Source organism: Balaenoptera acutorostrata, chromosome 9 (assembly GCF_949987535.1).
Source record: "Balaenoptera acutorostrata chromosome 9, mBalAcu1.1, whole genome shotgun sequence".
NCBI lineage: Eukaryota > Metazoa > Chordata > Mammalia > Artiodactyla > Balaenopteridae > Balaenoptera > Balaenoptera acutorostrata.
In genome coordinates, this window is record NC_080072.1 from 50,360,287 (window position 1) to 50,386,397 (window position 26,111).

At 43.9% G+C, this 26,111-nt stretch overlaps 1 protein-coding gene across 1 annotated transcript in view; it reads right to left on the bottom strand.

The window, feature by feature from the left end:
- Positions 1 to 26,111, bottom strand: part of DNHD1 (dynein heavy chain domain 1) — an 85,328-nt gene that overhangs the window by 33,931 nt on the left and 25,286 nt on the right. Inside the window, 10 exon segments of the mRNA XM_057553263.1 lie at positions 97 to 222; positions 1,605 to 1,812; positions 2,361 to 2,455; positions 2,841 to 3,039; positions 3,141 to 3,268; positions 8,244 to 8,596; positions 8,598 to 8,728; positions 9,222 to 9,379; positions 13,744 to 13,987; positions 14,078 to 14,343. Coding sequence (XP_057409246.1) covers positions 97 to 222; positions 1,605 to 1,812; positions 2,361 to 2,455; positions 2,841 to 3,039; positions 3,141 to 3,268; positions 8,244 to 8,596; positions 8,598 to 8,728; positions 9,222 to 9,379; positions 13,744 to 13,987; positions 14,078 to 14,343 — 1,908 coding nt within the window.

Below are 26,111 nucleotides of genomic sequence, written 5' to 3' on the forward strand. Positions count from 1 at the left end.
ACTCTGTCCTCACCCACCCCCGACCTCTCTCCCCATCCTTCTGGGCCATCTCACCTCAGGACCCACCCATCAGCCCAGCTAGAGGCCTGCACTCACTCAGGCCATGCATGATAGTCACCCACTCCAAAGCCATTTTGTTTAAGTCTCCTGATTTCTGGATGGCCAGGATCTTGAACAACACCTGAAGACTTTCCTGGATAGAATCCTGCAGGTTGCTGTAATCTAAGGAAGAGTGGGCTCGAGCTGAGCTGAGCTGGCAGTCAGATGGGGCAAGGGCAGGGGTGACTGATACCCAAAATAAACTGAAACTCACAGATCACAAACTACTCTCTAGAAGACACAAACTTTTTTTCTTCTACTAGTTGAACCTAGTTGCTCACCAAGAGTCAGAGTGTGTTTGCAAACTTGTTTATGTGAGTTCTGTTTGTGTGAGTTATAATTTTAAGTACAGAATTTAATCTTATATCATGTTAACCACTGAAATATGGGTGGTAAAATAGTTGCTGGATCTATGGAAACTATGGAAGGGCTTCAGTAAACTAATAAAAACATGATATTAAATTAGATATAGGCAAGTCGATATTTTAAGATTGTGAAATTATAATAAAAATCTAGAAAAGTTCTGGATTCAGATAGCTTTACAAGTGTCCTCATGTCACTTCTCAACTTTACAGAAACTGAAAGTGGAAATAGCAGATGATGTATTAACGCAAGAAAGGCAGTGAGGAGCTTCTATCACTTGACTGCAAATCAAAGAAAATCTCTTGTCTTTAGGTTAAAAGGTTAGTAAATAAATGTACATTATATGATTTAAGCTAAAATAAAAATCTTAAGCCATGTATGCATACTTTATGATTTCCCTGTTTAACTTTTGGAATTCGCCAGTTGGGTTTCAATTAGGCTGGATAAGAGAATTTCTCCTTTACTTCCCTAATTATACCATCTTGAGTGCCCGTACATACGCTGCTCCCTCTGCGTGGCATGCCCTTCTCCCCTTGCAAATTTGGCAAACTCCTACTCCTTCAGAAGTCAGAATGAGGCCTTTGCCTAAGGGAAGGGAAGATTTCTCTAACTCTGCCGGTCCCTTGATGTTGGTCCTCTTTCTGAGATGCTACTGCCCTCAGTTAGGTGCTCTGTCATGCACCTGTCTCTATTCTCTTGTCCCTCTCTCACTGGACTGGGAGTCCGCAAGGGACGGGACTTCGGTCTGTAAATCTCAGAGTCTCCTGCATTTGGCTCAGAAGAGGCAGGTGAGTTTGATGAGGGAATGACAAAGGAATTAATGAGTGGGTGCAGTCTGGAGGACAGAGCATTGAAAGCTGGAGAGACGTGACCATGAGGAATTTCTTAGCACACGCAGAAAGGGGAGGACCTTTGCTGAAGAGGCCAGGCATGGGGTGGGAGGGAGTGGGTGGGGGGCTCCCAAGAAGATTAAGACTGTACGAGAGCTACGTGGAAGATATTGTCTCAGAACAGACTGATGGCTCAGGCTGTCCAGGGGGGAGGGGGCCCTGGCTAGAGAAGCCAGATCCGGCAGGGCTTGGGGGATGAATACGCTCCCCAGCAGCAGGGGCTTTCACTGGGCCGCGAGGGCTGGGTCTCACCTGAAAGGATGAAGGTGCCACTATCCTTGCCCACCACCTGCCACTGGGGGCTGCGGGGCGCTTGTCTCTTGGAGCGCTCTGAAGCTGGGGGCTCGTACGGCACATGCAGGATGAAGTTGAGCAGTCGCAGCTGTCGTGCTTCCCAGGCCCGCTGCAGCTGCAGTAGGGCCTCTTGGGCATGAGTCCGTATGTTTTCACACCGCCAGATCTGGAACAGTTGGGTCTCAGGAACCAGGACTGGCTAATGGCTCAGGGGATAGCCTTGGAGCTGGGACTCGAGGGCCAGGGCCCAGGAGAGTGGAGGTCTCAGAGACGGAGAGTGGGACCATCAGGCTTCAAAGACAGGCCACCAGCATCACGCTGTGACCGAGGGCTGCTGCCCTGAAACCCACTTTTTTGCAAGGCTCCAGCTGAGCAGACAGTGCCTCAGTCAGCTCATGCTCTTTTGGGCCAGGGTAAGTGTTGGGGGATATCTGCCATCCTGTGTGCCCGCAACTTCAGGGCTGCCACCCACTTCCTTCCCCTGGGAGGGAAGGGACATACTTTCCGTCACAGAGCGTCTGGAACCACCCATCAGATCCCCATACCCTCCAGGCAGGCTAGCAATCTCAACCCCACCCCACTACAAGCCAATACCCACTGTCCTCCTTGTCTCAAGGGGCTGCTAAGCCTTAACTGGCTCTATTAGAGCTTAGCAAACAGGCCCTGGGCTTGGACCACCTTTCCTTTGTGGGTGGAGAGCGGGGGGGAGCCCACCTCTTTGATTCGATCTGTAAACTCCAGCAGGGGACAAGAGAGCAGCTGGCCCACTGTTAGGAGCTCTATGTTGTGGAGATCGCCTAACCCTAAGTCTGGAGGGGGAGGGACAACAAGTCAGAGCAACTCTCGGTCTTTGGCAGAGAGCAGCCCAGCCCAGCCCAGCTCCCAGACAGCATGTCTCAGAGCACGACACAGAGGCAAGGGCCCAGAACCTAAGGTCCAGAGCACAATTCAGAGTCCAGAGGTAAGACTCCAGCCCAGCCCAGCCCAAGTCAGCAGAGAGGACCCACATGGTAGTGCGAGAGGTTAAGAATGTTTGTCCCCGTGGGGGAAAGGAGGCTGTGGTTCATGAGGGAAGACCAGGGCAACCTGAGGAGGAAAGGTGTTTCCAAAAAGAGCAATAGGGAACTTAGTTGTCCCATTGTTCAAACCCTATGTCCTTCCCTTCCCCTCCCTTCTGACTCTACCCAAACCCACCTCGCAGGAGGGCTTGGCAGTTGACGTTCTGCAGCTGGAGGCTGCCCAGCCTGGTGAGCAACGGCAGGAGGCTGCGGAACTCCTCCAGCACGTGCATGCAGCGCTGCAGAACTGGGCTGTGCAGCCCCAGGGTTGCACTCATCTGGGCCGCCTCTGTTAGCCAGCCATCTGTCTTCTCCTGGGCCACAGCCAGATTGAACTGTAGGGAGAAAGGCACACTGGCAGCTGGAGACCCTTCCCCACCCCGACCCCTGCAGACTCTCTACTCCCAGGCAGGGGGTCCAAGGAGGGTGTCATCACCTTGGCAAAAGCCATGCACTTCCATTCGCTGATATTTTCAGAGATGACTCGGTACAGGTGCCAGATGCGCTGCTGCTGCACAATAGGACAGGTCCCACAGACTGGCAAGGGCACAGGACTCTCGTCCCCTGTGGGATAGGGCTTGCTGAGGCCCAGTCTATGTGCAGGGCTGGGGGTGGGGGCATGATGGGGGATGGTCAGTCAAGAGCCCATAATGACAGAAGGGTGGGTCCTGAAAGTGCCAGGGACAGGGCAGGTGGGGTTGTCCAAAATTGTTCAGTACAATAATCCAAGGGAGAGTTAGTCCAAGGAAAGACTATCTAGGAAAATGTGATAGTGATGAAAGGGAAGGATTCCTCTTCTATTAGTCTCTGTCTCACTTATGCCACTCTGGCCACACCACACTCTTTACTGCTGCTCAGATACACCAGGCGTGCTCCCTCCTGCTGAGGGCCTTTGACTGGCAGTTCATTCTTTCTGGAACACACTTCCCCTAGAAAACCACATGGCTCACTCCCTCACCACATTCAAGTCCTTGCTCAAATATCACCTTCCGAATGAGGCCTATGCAGCCCACCTCATTAAGAACTGCTAGCCACCCTCCCTGGCATTCCCAACCCCTCCTAGCCTGCTCTACTTTTTTTCTATACCATTTATCACTTTCTAACATATTCCATCATTTGGTTATATTTTATGTTTATTATTTGTTGTCTTTCTCTCCCAGCTAGAACGTTCAGTTCATGAGGGCAGGGGTTCTGTCATTTGTTCATTGATATACTTCAAGCATGGTGCACAGTAGGCACTCAACAAATATGTGTTGGACAAATGAATGAGTTCAGTGAGATGCATATGAAAAAAGATCTGGCCCACAGGGAGGACCGTAAGGGGTAAATGGTGATGTTCCCTATTGTGTCTGTCTCTGACCATTATTCCCTCCCTTCATCTCACAAGCTTCTGCATTAGTTCTTAACCAAAATTTATATTCATTTTTGAGATATGTGTCAAAAATAATTTGTTATTAATAATAATTATAGTACTGAGGTTTGCAATTTACTTAAAAGACATCAGACCAGATTCAAGAATATTGCAATAAAACTGTCACTCTCATTCACTTGAATTCCACTGTACCTTCTTGAGTGAGAGAAAAAGTGAAAAAGCTACACCCAAATGCTGAGAACCATGCATCTTACATGATGCATCATCCATCATGCAGGTCTGAGAATCACTAGGCTATCAGAGCTCTGATCTAACCAAAACGCAAAACAAAACCAAACCCGAAAAACCACACACACAAAGTAAATTAAACTCTTTAAATCTTCCTTTGTCTGAACTCAAAAGATCCAGCTAGAAACCCATATAATCTTTTTTTTTGGCTGCGCCATGAGGCTTGAGGATCTCAATTCCCAGACCAGGGACTGAACCCGGGCCAGAGCAGTGGGAGAGTTCGGAAGTCTAACCACAAGATCGCCAGGGAACTCCCCCCGTATAATATTTGATAGCAGTTGTCTTAACATTAAATATTGAACAAGTAAAGAACTCTCTTTGTAAGAAGGAGCAGACATAGTATCTCCAGACACACGAGAAAATAAAGACAAACTTGAGGATTGTCTATTCCATAAATTCCATTGCAGTTTAAAACTTTTTATTTGGAAATGCTATCAAACTTTTTAAAGTTGCAAAAAAAAATAGTAAAAAGAATTCCTGTATACCTTTTATCAAGATCACCTTTTGTTAACATTTTACCCATTCTCTTTACCATTTGTGTTTACATGCTCTGTGGGTGTCTGGGCAGGTGTGTATACACACACAAATGCATAATTCTTCTCTGAACTATTTAAACTAAGTTACATATATCATGTCCCTTTACCCCTGAATACTCAAGTGTGTATTTACTAAGAAAAGGGATATTCTCTTCTACAACGTTGGTACAATTATCAACTTCATATATTACATTGATATAATACTTTTATCTGATCTACTGTCTATATTTCCATTTTGTCAGTTGGCCTAGTAATGTCCTCTATAGCATTTTTTTTCCCCTCAAGTACAGCATCCAGTCTACGGTCAAGTACCATATTTACTTGTCATGTCTCCTCAACTTCTTTTAATCTGGAACATTCCCCACAGTCTTTTGTAACATAGAGATTTTTGAAGTAGACAGTCCCCTTTCTCCCTTTTTTGTTAACAGAAAGTTTCTTGTGCTGTGTTTCTATGCTTCTTTTCATGGCTAAGGTTGTAAAATCACTCTCAGCTGGACTGTTGAATCGGTAATGCTGGACTGTTGAATCGGTAATGTTGTGTCCTCTGGGTATCACGTCTGGAGGTACGTGATGTCCATTTGTGTCTCATCTGTCCCTCATTGGCGATATTAATTTTGATCACCTTCAAAATGTTGCCCAGTTTCTCCACTGAATTATTACCTTTGCAACTAATAAGTAGTCTCTGAGGGAGACTCTCTAAGACAGTGCAAATATTCTGTTCCTCATCAAATTTGCCCCTGAATTTGGCATTCATTGATGATCCTCTCCCAATCCAATATTTACCATGATGGTTGGCAAAATGAGGGCCCTCTCCAGCCCTCCCTTCACACTGCCCAGCTGGCTCCGGCATTCTACTGTAAGCACAAGTCCTCATTTCTCCCTCACTGATTTATCTACTTAGTATGGATAATACATTCCTGTTTTTTTCAGTAGTTTACTTTGTACTTCCACTGGTGGTCAAATTGTCCCAGATTTGTCCAGTTGCCATCCCTTCTGTCCTTGTGTCATGTCCCATCACTTTTAAAAAGAACTTAACACTTCCTTACTTTCTGGCTTAAAAAGATATTCCACTCTCATCTTGTACCTACCCTGCCATGGCCCTGGAATCATTCATTCTCTGAGGAGCCCTGATTCCTTTAAGTGGGGAATGGTATTAGAAACTACGATCTGGGCACAATGTGGCTCCTTGCTATTGGAGTGTATTTCCTTCTTGGACTCTTCAGTAGACAGAGCTAGGAAATATGTTCATGTATATATACACATATACATACACTTATATACATATACATGTGCACTTAATCATACAAATACAACATGTGTATGTGTGTTTTAAAACGCAATGGAAATTGCAGGGACTGCCCTGGTGGCACAGTGGTTAAGAATCCGCCTGCCAATGCAGGGGACACGGGTTCGAGCCCTGGTCTGGGAAGATCTAACATGCCACGGAGCAACTAAGCCCATGCGCCACAACTACTGAGGCTGCACTCTAAAGCCCACGATCCACAACTACTGAGCCCGTGTGCCACAACTACTGAAGCCCGTGCACCTAGAGCCCTTGCTCCGCAACAAGAGAAGCCACCGCAATGAGAAGCCCGCGCACCGCAACGAAGAGTAACCCCCACTCGCCACAACTAGAGAAAGCCCACGCGCAGCAACGAAGACCCAACGCAGCCAAAAATAAATAAATAAATTTATTTTTTTAAAAAAAGAGAGAAATTACAGAGTAGACACCACAGAAAATGGAAGCTTATAAGACAAATTCACATTTCCCCAGAACTCAAAAAAAAAAAAAAAAAGAATAAAAGAGGTAATGATGAAGCAGATGAAAGAAATGGAGGAGAGATCCAGAAAATCCAACATACAAATAAAAATTCTGAAAGGGGAGCAGAGCAATTGTAAGAGCCATTATCAAATAATTGAAAAAAAGATTACCTACAAAGGAAGAAAATCAGATTGATATCAGATTTGTCCAAAATGATAAATGTCAGAAGACAGTGATGTAATATCTAAGTCTGGACAAAAAAATTTTGTGACTTCAGAATTCAATATTTAGCCAAGCTGTGATATAAGGACATTATACAGTCATTCTTAGCCATAAGAAGTTTAGAAATTTTAACACCTCCAACTCCCTTCTTAGGAAAAAGAAATACTCAAAGAATTATTGCAGCCATCCAAGGAAGGAGTGAAAATAATGAAAAGATGTGGTACTTTAAAAATTGGCAGTGGGTAAACAAAACCATTAAACCTTAGATATCAAAATAGTTGTTAACACAGTTATAGAACAAAGCAAATGTCAAAGGTAGTAAGTAAAATAAAAGATACGTAGTGGAAAATAAAGAGTAGTATTAATGGTCTCGATCTAAGATCCTAGATTATTTTTAAAAACTGGGAGTTTGGTGAGGAGACAGGGACGGAAGAAGGAAGTAAAAGCAATGCTGTGGGGTTTCCTGGGCCTAACCCCACAAGGCCTGAGTCCCCTACTCTGCTTTTCCACAAACGTCCCAACCACTAGCAGGAAAGGTCAAGGTCTGGTCTACATCAGTTACAGTATAGGATGAGGGTCTCCCAATACTTGACCAAAGAAAAAGCCCCTTGTTTGAGGATGGTCCCACAGTGTCTTCTACCTCACATTTGGTCAAATGGCCCTCCCTGGGATTGAGGATCCCACAGGCAGAGATGGTAACGGTTGGTGGTTGGCCAAGAGGCAAGTCAGAAGCAGTGTGCCCTTCCAAGGGATACAAGTGACCGACAGAACTGACTGCACCTGAGAAAAGAAACTGGAGCCTACAAAGTTCTTTAGGTGCAGAGGGGAGCCAGCCTAGCTACACCACTGCACAGAAGGGTTAAGGCCAATAGTTCTGTCCCGGTCTCCTCCTAGGGGCCGGTGAGGCCTTTAGTAGCCACCTCTCTCCACCACATTGGCTGGAAGCAGTGGCCGTGGAGCATCAAGACCCCTTTTTATCTGGGACCTGCTGCCTGGTGTAGGACTGGGTTGAACAGGGCTACACAAAGGCTAAGGACTACGATGAGGACACCTTTACATTTCTCCTGCACAGGCTTTTAGCCCTCTGACCCCATCACATTCTGATGGAACGCTCACCTATTTGCCTTCTCTACCAGACTGTGTGCCCCTGTATCCCCACCCTAAGCACAACACTTGACATTCCCAATGTATTTAGATTTTGTCCTGCAATTTTCACATATAAAAGAGACTAAAATGAAGGTATGTGATTCCCAAGACTTGCTTAGGGTCACCCAAGATGCAGGTCCCTGAGTCCCAACCCTGATCTCAGTGGGAGGGGGCATCCCAGGGTGGCGATGGAGGGGCCGGGGCCCTCGGTACCAGTGAAGGTGGTGTAGGCATGGTGCAGTTCCCTGAGGCTGCTGGCTGTGTTCTGGAACTGACGCTCCAGGGAGATGAGCTGCCGTTCAGTGCTCCTCTGCTCCTGCGCAGGGTCCATGAAGGGACCGGACAGGGCCTTCCCAATCAGGCCCTCCAGCTCCGCCAGCGCCGCCGCCATCAGCTGCTGCAGCTTAGGCACAATGGCATGTCGCTCACTGAGCAGGAGCCCTGAGGCCTGGCTTTTCTCAAACTGGAATGACTCCCACGTGTCCAGAAGCTGCGGGGCGGGCAGAGGGCAGTCAAGCAGAGGTGGTTATGGGGGAGGGGCACTGGGAGAGACGGGAGAGGTGCCTTCTCACCGAGATGTCCAGTGCCTCATTCTCAGCACTGAAGACGCCAAAGTGGTTGCGGACGAGCTCATAGAGTGACCGCGTATATTCCATTCGCTCCTCCAGCTCTGGGTACTGCTCATTGGCCTCGTTCAGCTGCAGGGACTACAGTATGAGACCAGCACTCCCACAGCCCTTTGCACTTCTCTAGGCCCATCCTGAGGGGCACTCCCACCTGCAAGAGGCTCCAGGCCCCAGCAGCCACCTTTTAACCAACTGGGATCAGGGCAATCTGGGATCAGATCCCCCATCTGACCTAGGTCTCCCTGAAGACAGCACAGTTCCTCCCCCATCAGATCGTTGCCCTGATGGCAGGGTATGGATCCCTACTTGACTGTACAGAGAGCAGAACTCGATCTCTGAAAGCCAGACTTTATCTCTCTCAAGACACCAGGGCCTCCCCCTCTCATGAGGATATTGAGGGCCACGTGAGCAGGATGAGAACTGGCAAGGGCAGACCACACATGTGAGCACAGTTTAAGAGCATTAAGCTCTGTCGAGAGCTCAGCTGAGACTTGAAGGGAGTGTGCTGGGCATGCGAGCGGGATGGCCCTGGATAAGCTGGGAAAGGAGAATGGGGAGAGCCCACCTTCTGGGAGCACCACGTGAGGGTGTGGATGTCTGACTTGATGGTTTGGAAGGCCTTCGTGAAATCTGTGAGCTCTGTTATTAGCTGCTGACCACGGCTCCGGCATTCGTTCTGGACCTGTTCAAGAAGGTCCTTCCTGATGCTCACCAGCTTGGATTCTGAAGACAGGAGAGAGTTAGGCATGAGGGGGTGAAGTGCCAGGGGAGCGTGGCAGGGCCGGAGTGGGAGCAGGTTGAAGGGGCAGCCAGAGCATGAATTCGTTCCCTCAGTCACTGAACACTTACTGGACCCCTGCTTGGTGTCCAGTCAGCTGCAGTGCACTTGGGCCTGTGCTGGGCACTGGTAGACAAGAGTGATGAGTGAGACAAAGTGTTCCCACCCTCAGAAGCTCACAATATGGCAGCAGAGACAGACATATAAGGGGATAATCACATACCAGTGTGATAAATGCTCTTCAAAGAGCCCTCAACCTGGCTCAGTGAAGGGGCAGGAGGCCTGAGGATGCTGGGGAAGGCCTCCTCAGGGAAGGGGACGCTAAGTGGATGAAACTGTGTGCAAAGGCACAGGGATGCCAAGTCCATGAAGAGCAGAATGCCCACCACAGATAAACATTTTCTATCTGAGAAGTCTTACTGCCTCTGCTCTAGTAGAAGAGGTACCAAGAAGAGTGTGTAATCTGCCTTTTGGTTTTAAGGATTAAAGGAAAGAGGCTGTCAGGTGGATTTGGGGCTAGAAGATAATCTTGGAAGCTGGCTTTGGCAATATGAACACCTCCACTGTCGCCGAGGACAGGAATAATACCAACATGATACCTCGTCAAATCTGAGATGCCACTGATAGTAAGAAGCACCATTATTTTACATACACCATGAAAAAAGAAAAGATGATGGCATCAATTATAATACACCTCTTAAGTTCAGAGATGTTAAAATATGCACAGAGCAGCAAAATACAATATAGAAATAGGGTCTGGAGTATGCCACAAAAATATAGTATAGAGTGCTTACTACATGCCAGACACAGTGTCAACTACTTTACCTGTATTAACCCATTTAATCCTCACAAAACCCTTTGAGGTAGATAGTATTATTGCCCCTGTTTTAAAGATAAGCAAAGTGAGACTCAGAGAGGTTAAATATCAACATCACACAATGCTAGAGCAAGGATTCAAACTCTGGCAGCCTGTCTCCACAAAGCATATATTTTATGCTTTGAAGGGTGAAAAGTAAATTAACTCATCCTCCATGAGCATCTCTGCAACTGGAAAGTAGGACAGTGAGTTCCAGGCACAGGTAATTGAGACATACAGGGAATGGATCTGTTGGAGCTTTGGAGGAGGTAACGAATAGGACTTGGCACCCAGAGCTGAGACTGAGAAAGTCAAGACAAGGGAACTTCTGAGGGGTACCCAAGGTTGAACAGAACACAAAGATGTGCACTTATCCTTTTTCAAACTATCCCATTGACCTATGACAGTAGCTAGGCCATTGCAATGGTGCCGCTTTCTGACCAGCAGCACGGGGCCAGTGAAGACAGAGAGGAGCTCAACAGTGACACTGTGTGGTATAAGGGAGCAACGGACTGATAAAGTACCAGGGCTCCTCGGGGTTGGAAGTTGGAGATGGATGGGAAAACACATTTGAGAGATATTTAGGAGGCAGAAGAATGGAAAGGATTTGGTGACAGGCTGGACGTGGTGGAGTTAGGGAGAGGGAAGAGTAAAGTATGAACTCAAGTTTCTGGTGAGGCCAACTTATAACAGTAGGTAATTCAAGTATTCAAGGGAGCCCAAGTAGAAGAGGAACAAAGTTGCAGGATAAGAAGATAGAATTAGATCAGCAAGAAGGATGAGAGTGGACAGAAGGGAATAAGGTGAAATGAAAAAAATTAAGCATCTACTGCATGCCACACTCAGTGCTAGGAACATTGCAAATAATATCTCATTTAATCCTCCTTCCCATAACCCTGTGAGTGACTACATTGTTATGCCTGTGTTACAAATAAAGAAACTGAAGCTCAGTGATCTGAAGTCATGCAAACCAGTAAAAAACAGAGCCAGGATTCTGAACCCTGTGCTTTTATCTCTCCATCTGCTCCTCTTGAAGAGGCCAGTTGAACCTGGACTAAGGACCAAGAAGCCAACAAACTAGAAAGAACACTGACTTCCTGAGCAAGAGTGGAGCAAAGCCTGCCCAAAACAGGGTCAGAAAGAAAGCAGGCCAATCACAGGTCCTCCTGTTCCTGCCTTGCCAGCCTGAATCCCCTGTGCATTTAGGAGCAAGGGTTGGGGAAAAAGCAGGGAGTTCTGTGGTCTAGAAGATAACTAAGGAGGTATGGGCTTTCATCTGTGGAAGAGCAAAGGCAGGGAGGGCTAGGCAGGCAAGCACTTTCAAGCAAACTCTTTCAGGCCCACCTCCAAGGCCTCCCACCTTATAAAGAAAGCAGGGCTGGGGACTTCCCTGGCAGCGCAGTGGATAAGACTCTGTGCTCCCAATGCAGGGGGCCCAGGTTCGATACCTGGTCAAGGAACTAGATCCCACATGCATGCTGCAACTAAGAGTTCACATGCCACAACTAAAGAGCCTGCCTGCCGCAACTAAGGAGCAGGCGAGCCGCAACTAAGGAGCTGGTGAGCTGCAACTAAGGAGCCCGCCTGCTGCAACTAAGACCTGGTGCAACCAAAGAAAGAAAGAAAGCAGGCCTGGAGGCCATGGATCTGAGAGTATCTAGTCTCTGCAGGAAGCAGACACGATTGGTTACTGCCATTCATGGGTGTTTTAGGTGACAAAACCTCTCTGTTTCCCAGAAGAACAAATCACCAACTTCCCAATCTACCCCTCTGTGTGTTTCTCCACAGCCATCTCCTGCGTGGAGGCACTTAGCTAGTAACCAGTAGCATGAGACATCCTTCCCATGGAAAGGGAGGAAGAGAAAAGAGGAACAAGACTAGGTCTTAAACCAGATTTCTCAGAGACCCAGGGAGACCTACTAGGCCTTGGCCTCGTGGGGGTAGGTAGACACATGAGGTGGGAAACTGAGATGGGCTGAGCGGGGAACAGACAGCAGAGTGGGCTTGAGCTCCACTTTCCATGTATCACTTTGGGGAGATACCCCCTTGCAGGGTGCCCTCATGCTCATGTGACATGAGATAGGCACAGCAGAGCAGAAATCATGGTGTGATGTGTGGTGGCAGAAAGAGGGCCAAATATAACGTTCCCAAGCCCGCCACAGCTCCCAAATGGCAGGGGATACAGGAGATAGTGGAGAGTTGATAGCCAGTGGGCCCAGATAGGGTTCCTGTGTGGAGGGGCGAGGGACCCTTAAGCAGAAGCTATGGGGTGGCCAGCCTAAGACAAAGACTGGATGAAGGGTTCACTAAAACCCTAAGGATATGTAATGTCAGCAGGAGCCAATGCAGAGCCGAGTCAGCAAAGGTAGACACTCTGGGCTCCTATTAGCCAGGCGAACACACGCCAGCTACACCAGCTCAGGACACAGCTGCACCAGGAGCAGCAAGGTCACAAGGAGGGCAGAGACCTCAGGGAAGGCAACAGAAGCCAGCAAAGAAAAGCACACAGCCCAGAAGCCCTCTCTAATGCTGGGGGCCACCTTGGGGAGGAAAAGGAGTAGAGGACACTTGAAAATCAAAACAATCCAGAACTGTAGTATGAATTTTGAATTGACCAAATACCCAAAATAGACTGAATTAGACCAAAAGTGCTGCTTTAAATTAAAAAAAAGTGCACTTTCAATTGGAATACACTTGTCCCTTCAGGGGACTGGTTCTAGGATCCCTGAGGATACCAAAATCCACACATTTTATAAATGGCATAGTATTTGCATATAACCTATATATGTCCTCCTGTATACTTTAAATCATCTCTAGTTTACTTATAATACCTAAAATGACGTAAATGCTATGTAAATAGTTGTAAATACAATGTAAATGCTATATAAACAGTTATCGGTTCAAGTTTTGCTTTTTGGAACTCTCTGGAATTTTATCCACAGACACAGAACACGCAGATTGGAAGGGCCAACTGTCTCTTTTTTCACCATCAGCAGAATTTAGGGCTACAGACTAAGCTAAGATCAGTTAAAGAGAGTAACTTTTTATACATGCAAATTGTAGTGTCAATTTTGACTTCTACATGTGGGGAGAGGGCACCCTTGATTCCTAGCCTGAGTTCTCCTAGCCTAAGGAGCAGGCTAGGATTTTTCTCAGTCACATTTGATTCGAACTACTTCCACGCCATAAGAATAGAAAGTGCTAGGTGACAGGGACACAATTTCTAGGGTATGGTGAATGAGTAGAGCCGAGACAGGCGGAGAGGCTGTCCTCTGCAGTGATCACACCTTCAGTTGCAAAGGGAAGGGCCTGGGACCTGGGGCTTTGGGAGGCTGTACAGGTCCAATGAGGGGCCTGCACCAAAGGTCCCTGGAGGACACTGAAGGCCCAAGAAGGGCTGTGTGGATAAGGCACAGAAGGCAGAGGAAAGGAGGGAGGATAAGCAGCACTCACCCATCTCTACCTGTGTGTCACGGCAGCTCAGCAGCAGCAGCCCGCCTTTTGTGATCAGCTCCATGGGTATGCTGGAGACACGGGCCTGCCAACCATTTAGGCAGCTCACCAGCATCGCGTAGTTCTTGACAGGACAACCTCTCATAGACTCCAGCTTCTGAGGCCCCCAGGCTTGCAGGAACTCATAAATGCCTTTCATCCAGTGATGGTCCCTGCAGAATTCCTGCACCTCCCGCAGCATGCCCTAGGGGCAGACAAGGTGTTTAGGGCAGAGGTGGGTGGCTATGACGGGAATTGGTGGCCCCCGTCCCATTCTTTAAACCTCTGTCCTCACCTCCAGCAGGGCCTGTTGTACAGCCAGTGCCTGCTGGATTCGAGGGCTGTTGTCCAGGTCCTCTTGCAGCTGCTTATAATTGGGGGGCAAGTACTGGCCCCGCAGCCGGTGCCCACAGACCTCCAGGGCTTCAGTAACTGTGTGAGACTTCCAGGGCCACACCAATCCTATACTCGGGCCGCAGAAGATGTCCACAGCGTCGCTGGGTTGGCCCTGGAACTTGGGCATCATGAAGTCCGTGTCCGAGTCCTCCTCTTCATGTTCTTCTAGGGGGGTACATGCCATAATTGTCCCTAGTCCTCCAGGGACCACACACAACCTCTCCCTCTACCCTGAGTGTGTACACACACATACAAACACACACACACACACACACACATTCTCTGTTCATGAGTGAGTTTACACATACATCTACATCATAAACACAGTACCAGACCCACCAAGGGAATTTATTAGTTAGGGTTCAGGTGAACAGAACAGAATTCAGTCTAGCTAGTAAAAGCAGGGAGGAAATTATTATAGATTATTACATGGGTTGTGAATAACTGCAAGAGCTGAAAAACAAAAACATTCTAGGCCAAGTGTCTAGGGCTCTGTGCTGCCTGGTAAATTGGGATGTCATTGCCATACCACTAGCTACATAAGCACATGATCATGTGATTACGAGCCCCACCAGCAGAATGGATGGCATATGCCCTGCCTCTCTCCCCTACTTACCTCAATTCTGAGCTGAAGTCACATATAGATCTAAATCACATATGACTCCCAGCCGCAAGGGGGTCTGAGAAACACAGTTTATAGCACTCTAGCCTCTGCAGAACAGAGGAGGAGGTGAGAAAGGAAGCTGAGCAAGCCCGTCCTCAGTATCCGTCTTAAGGAATATCCTTGAACTTGGCCTCCCCCTTAATTCTTAGAAACTGTTTAATTGCCAATTTTAGTATTTGTGTTAAAACTTTGCACAAAAAGGGAGAAGAAGCATTGAAACGTTCAGAAATTAGATCCATACTGCCAACACCTAAACACCACAGTGCCCGCAAGGGCCCATCCTCAGATCTCTTCTATTCCCCATCAGTACTCACTTTCTAGGAGAGCTCATCCAGTTTCATGGTTTTAAATACCACCTATTTGCTCTGAAATTTATGTCTAGCTCAGATCTCTCCCTGAATCTCAATCCCACTTAAATAACTGCCTAGTCTACATCTCTACTTAGATGCCTAATATGCACCTCAAACTTTTAACAGCCCAAAATGAGCTCTGATCTCTATCCTCCCCCCCAGATTGCTCCTCATGCAGTTCTCCAACATCAGTAAACGGGAACTCCATTCTTCCGGGTGCTCCAGTCAAAAACTTTAAAGCTATCTTTGACTCTTCTCTCACATACAACACAGCCAGCCATCAGAAAATCCCATTGGCTCTATGTTCAAAACATATCCAAAATCCAACCGATTCTCACCACCTGTACCACTGCCTTCCCCTCTTTCCCCAGCCCAAGTCACCATCAAATCTCACGGCATTATTGAAATACCCTTCTAACTCGTCTCCCTGCTTTGGTCCTTGCCTCTATCACTTTGCAGTCTGCCTTGCATAACCAGAATGATCCTTTAAAAATAATGCCAGAAGGGGTTCTAGGGAGATGGTGGAAGTGGCAGCATAATTTTGAATTCTATTCCAAATTCCCACATGAATTTGGTATCTAAAATTGACAGAGTTATTAGACAGTAAAACGAAAAACCCATCTGGATAACATTTTTAACAAAATGAAGACAAAGGATCCTTACAAACACTAAAATATAAGTGGGTGGGAACAAACCACCTACAACCTCAAGACCCAAGTGGCATCGCCATTTATGGGGAAGGAAGCAGAGGAGAACAATGGTATACCAGACTGACCTGAGACTAGGAAAACTCCACAACAGCCAACAGGCATTTTGTGGAAAGAAGAGGGCTAATTCGAGAACAGCAGGTAAAAATGGAAGGGGATTTGTCCGCTCCAGTAGCAGGTAGGTAAGGTCCGTAGAAGCTTTAGCAGTCTATGCCCAGTGAGCTCCTAAAACCAACGGCGAGGGCTCCCTTCTGGGACAGTGCTCAGCACTAAGGTGAAACTGCTGGGGGTAAAGTAAAAAGTGAGCAGAATGGAAGCAATAGAGAAAAAGAAAAGGTCCGAATAAAAGTGGGAGAGAGAAACAGAAACCAGGAAATCTCAGAAAGTTAGCCCCCATTTTTTGAACACTACAGAAAATCAATAGAAAAGGAAATTGAAAGGTTAGAAAACCAAGCTGAACCAAGCTGTCTCCTAAAAGTTAGTAAAAGAGAACTTTTCAGAAATGAGTAACAGAAAAGTACCAACATCAGACCCCATACAAAGCTAGTATAAGGAAAAAGAGAACGGGGAGTAGAATAACATCTTTATCGACAATGAAAGCATGTCAGGAAACAGATCAAAACAAGCCCATTTCAAAACAAGTCAAAAGACACCCCGAAAATGGCATAACCCATGAAAGAAAACCACATATCAGAATTAGAAAAACTCAGAAATTATGCAACAGAACTCAGGAAAGAATTAGAAATAAAAGAAAACATAATTTTGGAATGGAAACTGAACTAAAAGGAAGATAAGAGCAAATAAACTTAACAGGTAAATAATGCCTTAAGAAAAATAGAAGGTAAAAATAAGGATAATTACAAAATAAAAAAGAAATAAGGATTTAAAAAAAAATATTTCAAGAGAAAGGAACATACATTGAGGGAAAAGTGATAAGGATCTAAAACACATGTAATAGGAGTCCCTGAAGAAAAATCCAAAGCAAGGGAAGTGAACAATACTAAAAGCCTTAATTCAAGAATACTTTCCTGAAATAAAAAATACTTAAAGCTACATTATAAAGGAGCATACCTGAGAATACTATCTTAGAATGTTCAATACCAAGACATATTCTACTAAAATTACTAAATTTCAAGGAAAAAGGAAAAAATATTTTAGGTATCTAGACAAAAAAAAAAAAAAGCAAGTGATTAATAAAGGAAATAAGATTAGATTATTATCAGATTTTTTGACAACTTTTAATGCCAGAAGAAAATGGAGTAATATCTTTAAGATATGGAAAGGAAGAACATATGAGGCAATGATTTTACAACTGGTAATACTAACTTTCAAAGGGTACAAACTATTATCAACATAGAAGAACTTGAGAATTCTGCTCCCACAAGCCCATCCTGAGGAATCTAAATAGAGAATGAACTTCGGGCAAACAAAATGACTAAAAGAGACATCAACATAAGGACTGCTGGTGAGCATAAATATATTGTTACTTGTAGAACTAAACTTAAATGAGGTTTTATTCAATAATAAAATTATTAAAAGGGTAAGAATATAACAGAAATGACAATGTAGAGAATGCTGGTGATTCTCTTGCTTGCCAGGAGGAGAGAGCCTATCTGAAGAATGAAACCTTGGAAGGCATATTGCTTGACCAACTAATAGCCATTTGCTTCTCCCTTCTTCCATGGTGGTAGAGCCTATCTTCCATGAGAAACTAAAAATATCAGCCATTTGATTTCCCACACCTAGATTTTTACAATGAGATGTAACAGTGCATCTGCTGGGGAGTTTCTGGAGAAGATTTATTTTCCTGATAATAAGTGAGAGTCAGGCAAGGAGAGCTTTCTCTCTAACCTTGCCTCCCCTTTTTAAAACATGACTTTGCTTGAGAATGGGATGCATGGAGCTGCAACTTGTCTTGCAACTACAATGCAATAGCCCGAGGATGAAAAAAGATTTTTGATTGCATCCTCCCCTAGCACATATACCCTTCCAAGAGGATCTGTCCTTACCTACAGCTAAACCCAGAATGGAATCAGGGAAGGATATAAAGAGCCTGGTACTTGATGACATTTCTGAGCCACTGAACCAACCCGGGAAGCTACCTGGAGACTTCTTTTTATGTGAGATGATTGTATTGTTTAGGCTACTCTTAGGTCTTCTGTTACTTCCAGCTGACAGCATTCTCACTGACTTAGAATTCAAACTCACAAGTAAAATCAAAGGACTAAGAGAGAGAGATAAAGCCTTGATGACATTGCCTTAGCCCTGAATCCAGCTGAGCCTGAATCCAGCTGTATTCATTAATTTCTTAGTTATAGGGGCCAGTAAAAAATCTCCCCTTTTCCTTAGCTAGCTTTGAGTTAGGAAATGTAATCCAAAACCAACTTGCACATTTAGGCCCATATAATAGATGTTTATAGCCAGGACAAGCATAGCTGAAGGTTGGAGCCTCCTCCACCATATACACCCTTCTAAGAGGATATGCTCTGACCTATAGCGAAAGCCAATTAATTTGTACCATGACCCATTGCTCTTGCCAGATCTTATGGATACATGACTCTCTATAGGATAGGCTGAATCAATCATATTTCTTGTCTGGAAAATTTGAACTAAGTCACACAATCAGGAAAACTTAACTGAAAGATCATATATAGAGTCAAGAATGGAGTCGGTGCATAGAAAGTCTAAGTCATTTGGAAGCAATGGTTATAAGGGAGCAGAACATTCAAAGGAAGCAGAGACAGCTAGTGTTAGGAGAGAATCAGGGGAATTGGGAAGAAGCACAGACAGAAGTATAGATGAAAGGATAATCACCAATTTGAGAGACAGGGACTCTCTTCCTGACTTTCTAGTTTCAATTTCTCTGAAGTTTGGTGCTGCTACATCTTTTCTGCCTTTGAATTTGGTAACTCTCTGTTTTGTGAGCTCCAAAACAAAGATGGGGTTGAAGAACTGTGATTCAAGGTGCCAAGACCCATGAGAGCACTCAGGCAATATGCTATATAGTCAATTCATGTGTGGTTCTGAGCAATGGAAGGAAAAGCTAGTGCATTTTTAATATAATTTGGCGAATGCAATATCCCAACAGAACAGAACACTAATGACTTCTTAGCCAGAGTAAGAGTGAAATAAAGAGACCTGATATCGGGCTTCCCTGGTGGTGCAGTGGTTGAGAATCTGCCTGCCAATGCAGGGGACACGGGTTCGAGCCCTGGTCTGGGAAGATCCCACATGCCGCGGAGCAGCTGGGCCCGTGAGCCACAATTGCTGAGCCTGCGCGTCTGGAGCCTGTGCTCCGCAACAAGAGAGGCCACAATAGTGAGAGGCCCGCGCACCGTGATGAAGAGTGGACCCCACTTGCCACAACTAGAGAAAGCCCTCGCACAGAAACGAAGACCCAACACAGCCATAAATAAATAAATAAATAAATGAATTAAAAAAAAACAAACCCTGATCTCCGATTAAAAAAAAAAAAAAAAAGAGACCTGATATCAAGTAAATCAAAGAAATATAAGTTACCTGTCACTGCTAAGTGATTTGGGCTTCCATTTAAAATATATATGTTTTAGTATAATACATATGAGTCAACATGGAGCTGCATTTTAAAATATCCATCCAACTTGAAAGACCTAAATAATGATAGATCTTTACAGTAGGTTTCCTTGAATGAGTAACTCAGACATTTCACACAGAGCAAAGCATCTTGTCAAACATACTTATAGGACTTTTCATCGTTTCAAAATTTCTTACAGAGTGGCAAGAAAAAAAACTCCTTCCTCTCTCATCTATGAATCCGCTCACTGTTACACTGCTTCCATCTATACTTCCTCTTGCTGGTCATACTGTTCACACCTCACATTCCCAAGAGACCCTCCCTGCCATATGCAGCCCCCTGGAAAAATATATAGTAAGGACAGTTTCATTTTTTGCATTATATCTCTAAGCTAACTTCAACACCATTCCAACAAAAATCTACTTCAAGAGATTTTTATAATAAAAATGAAGCAATCCTTTGTCCCTTTTCAGGGTTACAGATTTATCTTACCACAAATATCAAAAATGTATTCTTTTTTTGGGATTAACCAAGATGGCGGAGTAGAAGGACGTGTTCTCACTCCCTCTTGCGAGAGCACCAGAATCACAACTGGCTGCTGGACAATCATTGACAGGAAGACCCTGGACTTCACCAAGGAGGATACCCCATGTCCAAGGACAGAGGAGAAGCCACAGTGAGACGGTAGGAGGGGCGCAATCAGAGTAAAATCAAATCCCATAACTGCTGGGTGGGTGACTCACAGACTGGCGAACACTTATACCACAGAAGTCCACCCACTGGAGTGAAGGTTCTGAGCCCCACGTCAGGCTTCCCAACCTGGGGGTCCGGCAACGGGAGGAGGAATTCCTAGAGAATCAGACTTTGAAGTCTAGTGGGAATTGATTGCAGGACTGTGACAGGACTGGGGGAAACAGAGACCCCACTCTTGGACGGCACACACAAAGTAATGTGTGCATCGGGACCCAGGGGAAGGAGCAGTTACCCTGGGGGAGACTGAACCAGGCGTACCTGCTGGTGTTGTGGGGTCTCCTGCAGAGACAAGTGGTGGCTCTGTTTCACCGTGGGGATAAGGACACTGGCAGCAGAGGTCCTGGGAAGTTCTCCTTGGCGTGAGCCCTCCCAGAGTCTGCCATTAATCCCACCAAAGAGCACGGGTAGGCTCCAGTGTTGGGTTGCCTCAGGCAAAACAACCAACAGGGAGGGAACCCAGCCCCACCCATCAACAGTCAAGTGGATTAAGGTTTTACTGAGCTCTGCCCGCCACAGCAACAGTCAGCTCTACCCACCACCAGAGCCTCCCATCAAGCCTCTTAGCCTCAACCACCAGAGGGCAGACAACAGAAGCAAGAAAAACTACAATCCTGCAGCCTGTGGACCAAAAACCACAGTTACAGAAAGACAGAGAAGATGAAAAGGCAGAGGGCTATGTACCAGATGAAGGAACAAGAAAAAACCCCAGAAAAACAACTAAATGAAGTGGAGATAGGCAACCTTCCAGAAAAAGAATTCAGAATAATGATAGTGAAGATGATCCAGGACCTCGGAATAAGAATGGAGGCAAAGATTGAGAAGATGCAAGAAATGATTAACAAAGACCTAGAAGAATTAAAGAACAAACAAACAGAGATGACCAATACAATAACTGAAATGAAAACTACACTAGAAGGAATCAATAGCAGAATAACTGAGGCAGAAGAACGGATAAGTGACCTGGAAGACAGAATGGTGGAATTCACTGCTGCGGAACAGACTAAAGAAAAAAGAATGAAAAGAAATGAAGACAGCCTAAGAGACCTCTGGGACAACATTAAACGCAACAACATTCGCATTATAGGGGTCCCAGAAGGAGAAGAGAGAGAGAAAGGACCAGAGAAAATATTTGAAGAGATTATAGTCGAAAACTTCCCTAACATGGGAAAGGAAATAGCCACCCAAGTCCAGGAAGCGCAGAGAGTCCCATACAGAATAAACCCAAGGAGAAACACGCCGAGACACATAGTAATCAAAGTGGCAAAAATTAAAGACAAAGAAAAATTACTGAAAGCAGCAAGGGAAAAACGACAAATAACATACAAGGGAACCCCCATAAGGTTAACAGCTGATTTCTCAGCAGAAACTCTGCAAGCCAGAAGGGAGTGGCATGATATACTTAAAGTGATGAAAGGGAAGAACCTACAACCAAGATTACTCTACCCAGCAAGGATCTCATTTAGATTTGATGGAGAAATCAAAAGCTTTACAGACAAGCAAAAGCTAAGAGAATTCAGCACCACCAAACCAGCTCTACAACAAATGCTAAAGGAACTTCTCTAAGTGGGAAACACAAGAGAAGAAAAGGACCTACAAAAACAAACCCAAAACAATTAAGAAAATGGTCATAGGAACATACATATCGATAATTACCTTAAACGTGAATGGATTAAATGCCCCAACCAAAAGACATAGACTGGCTGAATGGATACAAAAACAAGACCCATATATATGCTGTCTACAAGAGACCCACTTCAGACCTAGGGACACATACAGACTGAAAGTGAGGGGATGGAAAAAGATATTCCATGCAAATGGAAATCAAAAGAAAGCTGGAGTAGCTATACTCATATCAGATAAAATAGACTTTAAAATAAAGAATGTTACAAGAGACAAGGAAGGACACTACATAATGATCCAGGGATCAATCCAAGAAGAAGATATAACAATTATAAATATATATGCACCCAACATAGGAGCACCTCAATACATAAGGCAACTGCTAACAGCTATAAAAGAGGAAATCGACAGTAACACAATAATAGTGGGGGACTTTAACACCTCACTTACGCCAATGGACAGATCATCCAAAATGAAAATAAATAAGGAAACAGAAGCTTTAAATGACACAATAGACCAGATAGATTTAATTGATATATATAGGACATTCCATCCAAAAACGGCACATTACACGTTCTTCTCAAGTGCACACGGAACATTCTCCAGGATAGATCACATCTTGGGTCACAAATCAAGCCTCAGTAAATTTAAGAAAATTGAAATCATATCAAGCATCTTTTCTGACCACAACGCTATGAGATTAGAAATGAATTACAGGGAAAAAAACGTAAAAAAGACAAACACATGGAGGCTAAACAATACGTTACTAAATAACCAAGAGATCACTGAAGAAATCAAACAGGAAATAAAAAAATACCTAGAGACAAATGACAATGAAAACACGACGACCCAAAACCTATGGGATGCAGCAAAAGCGGTTCTAAGAGGGAAGTTTATAGCTATACAAGCCTACCTAAAGAAACAAGAAAAATCTCAAGTAAACAATCTAACCTTACACCTAAAGAAACTAGAGAAAGAAGAACAAACAAAACCCAAAGTTAGCAGAAGGAAAGAAATCATAAAGATCAGAGCAGAAATAAATGAAATAGAAACAAAGAAAACAATAGCAAAGATCAATAAAACTAAAAGTTGGTTCTTTGAGAAGATAAACAAAATTGATAAGCCATTAGCCAGACTCATCAAGAAAAAGAGGGAGAGGACTCAAATCAATAAAATCAGAAATGAAAAAGGAGAAGTTACAACAGACACCGCAGAAATACAAAACATCCTAAGAGACTACTACAAGCAACTTTATGCCAATAAAATGGACAACCTGGAAGAAATGGACAAATTCTTAGAAAGGTATAACCTTCCAAGACTGAATCAGGAAGAAACAGAAAATATCAACAGACCAATCACAAGTAATGAAATTGAAAATGTGATTAAAAATCTTCCAACAAACAAAAGTCCAGGACCAGATGGCTTCACAGGTGAATTCTATCAAACATTTAGAGAAGAGCTAACACCCATCCTTCTCAAACTCTTCCAAAAAATTGCAGAGGAAGGAACTCTCCCAAACTCATTCTATGAGGCCACCATCACCCTGATACCAAAACCAGACAAAGACACTACAAAAAAAGAAAATTACAGACCAATATCACTGATGAATATAGATGCAAAAATCCTCAACAAAATACTAGCAAACAGACTCCAACAACACATTAAAAGGATCATACACCACGATCAAGTGGGATTTATCCCAGGGATGCAAGGATTCTTCAATATACGCAAATCAATCAATGTGATACACCATATTAACAAATTGAAGAAGAAAAACCATATGATCATCTCAATAGATGCAGAAAAAGCTTTTGACAAAATTCAACACCCATTTATGATAAAAACTCTCCAGAAAGTGGGCATAGAGGGAACCTACCTCAACATAATAAAGGCCATATATGACAAACCCACAGCAAACATCATTCTCAATGGTGAAAAACTGAAAGCATTTCCTCTAAGATCAGGAACGAGACAAGGATGTCCACTCTCACCATTATTATTCAACATAGTTCTGGAAGTCCTAGCCATGGCAATCAGAGAAGAAAAAGAAATAAAAGGAATACAAATTGGAAAAGAAGAAGTAAAACTGTCACTGTTTGCGGATGACATGATACTATACATAGAGAATCCTAAAACTGCCACCAGAAAACTGCTAGAGCTAATTAATGAATATGGTAAAGTTGCAGGTTACAAAATTAATGCACAGAAATCTCTTGCATTCCTATACACTAATGATGAAAAATCTGAAAGAGAAATTATGGAAACACTCCCATTTACCATTGCAACAAAAAGAATAAAATATCTAGGAATAAACCTACCTAGGGAGACAAAAGACCTGTATGCAGAAAACTATAAGACACTGATGAAAGAAATTAAAGATGATACCAACAGATGGAGAGATATACCATGTTCTTGGATTGGAAGAATCAACATTGTGAAAATGAGTATACTACCCAAAGCAATCTACAGATTCAATGCAATCCCTATCAAATTACCAATGGCATTTTTTACGGAGCTAGAACAAATCATCTTAAAATTTGTATGGAGACACAAAAGACCCCGAATAGCCAAAGCAGTCTTGAGGCAAAAAAATGGAGCTGGAGGAATCAGACTCCCTGACTTCAGACTATACTACAAAGCTACAGTAATCAAGACAATATGGTACTGGCACAAAAACAGAAACATAGATCAATGGAACAAGATAGAAAGCCCAGAGATTAACCCACGCACCTATGGTCAACTAATCTATGACAAAGGAGGCAAAGATATACAATGGAGAAAAGACAGTCTCTTCAATAAGTGGTGCTGGGAAAACTGGACAGCCACATGTAAAAGAATGAAATTAGAATACTCCCTAACACCATACACAAAAATAAACTCAAAATGGATTAGAGACCTAAATGTAAGACTGGACACTATAAAACTCTTAGAGGAAAACATAGGAAGAACACTCTTTGACATAAATCACAGCAAGATCTTTTTCGATCCACCTCCTAGAGTAATGGAAATAAAAACAGAAATAAACAAGTGGGACCTAATGAAACTTCAAAGCTTTTGCACAGCAAAGGAAACCATAAACAAGACGAAAAGACAACCCTCAGAATGGGAGAAAATATTTGCAAATGAATCAACGGACAAAGGATTAATCTCCAAAATATATAAACAGCTCATTCAGCTCAATATCAAAGAAACAAACACCCCAATCCAAAAATGGGCAGAAGACCTAAATAGACATTTCTCCAAAGAAGACATACAGACGGCCACGAAGCACATGAAAAGATGCTCAACATCACTAATTATTAGAGAAATGCAAATTAAAACTACAATGAGGTATCACCTCACTCCTGTTAGAATGGGCATCATCAGAAAATCTACAAACAACAAATGCTGGAGAGGGTGTGGAGAAAAGGGAACCCTCTTGCACTGTTGGTGGGAATGTAAATTGATACAGCCACTATGGAGAACAATATGGAGGTGCCTTAAAAAACTAAAAATAGAATTACCATATGACCCAGCAATCCCACTACTGGGCATATACCCAGAGAAAACCGTAATTCAAAAAGACACGTGCACCCGAATGTTCATTGCAGCACTATTTACAATAGCCAGGTCATGGAAGCAACCTAAATGCCCATCAACAGACGAATGGATAAAGAAGTTGTGGTACATATATACAATGGAATATTACTCAGCCATAAAAAGGAACGAAATTGAGCCATTTGTTGAGAAGTGGATGGATCTAGAGACTGTCATACAGAGTGAAGTAAGTCAGAAAGAGAAAAACAAATATCGTATATTAATGCATGTATGTGGAACCTAGAAAAATGGTACAGATGAGCCAGATTGCAGGGCAGAAGTTGAGACACAGATGTAGAGAATGGACATATGGACACCAAGGGGGGAAAACGGCGATGAGGTGGGGATGGTGGTGTGCTGAATTGGGCGATTGTGATTGACATGTATACACTGATGTGTATAAAACTGATGCCTAATAAGAACCTGCAGTATAAAAAAACAAACAAAACAACTAATACTAAACTTTCATTGGGTTATTTGTATGGAAATATGTTAATATAAATGTTTCAGACATTACATGAAATTTCTAAAAATCTTATATTTGTATTTGTATGGAAATATGTATGGAAATATGTTAATATAAATGTTTCAGACATTACATGAAATTTCTAAAAATCTTATATTTGTATTTGTATGGAAATATGTATGGAAATATGTTAATATAAATGTTTCAGACATTACATGAAATTTCTAAAAATCTTATATTTGTA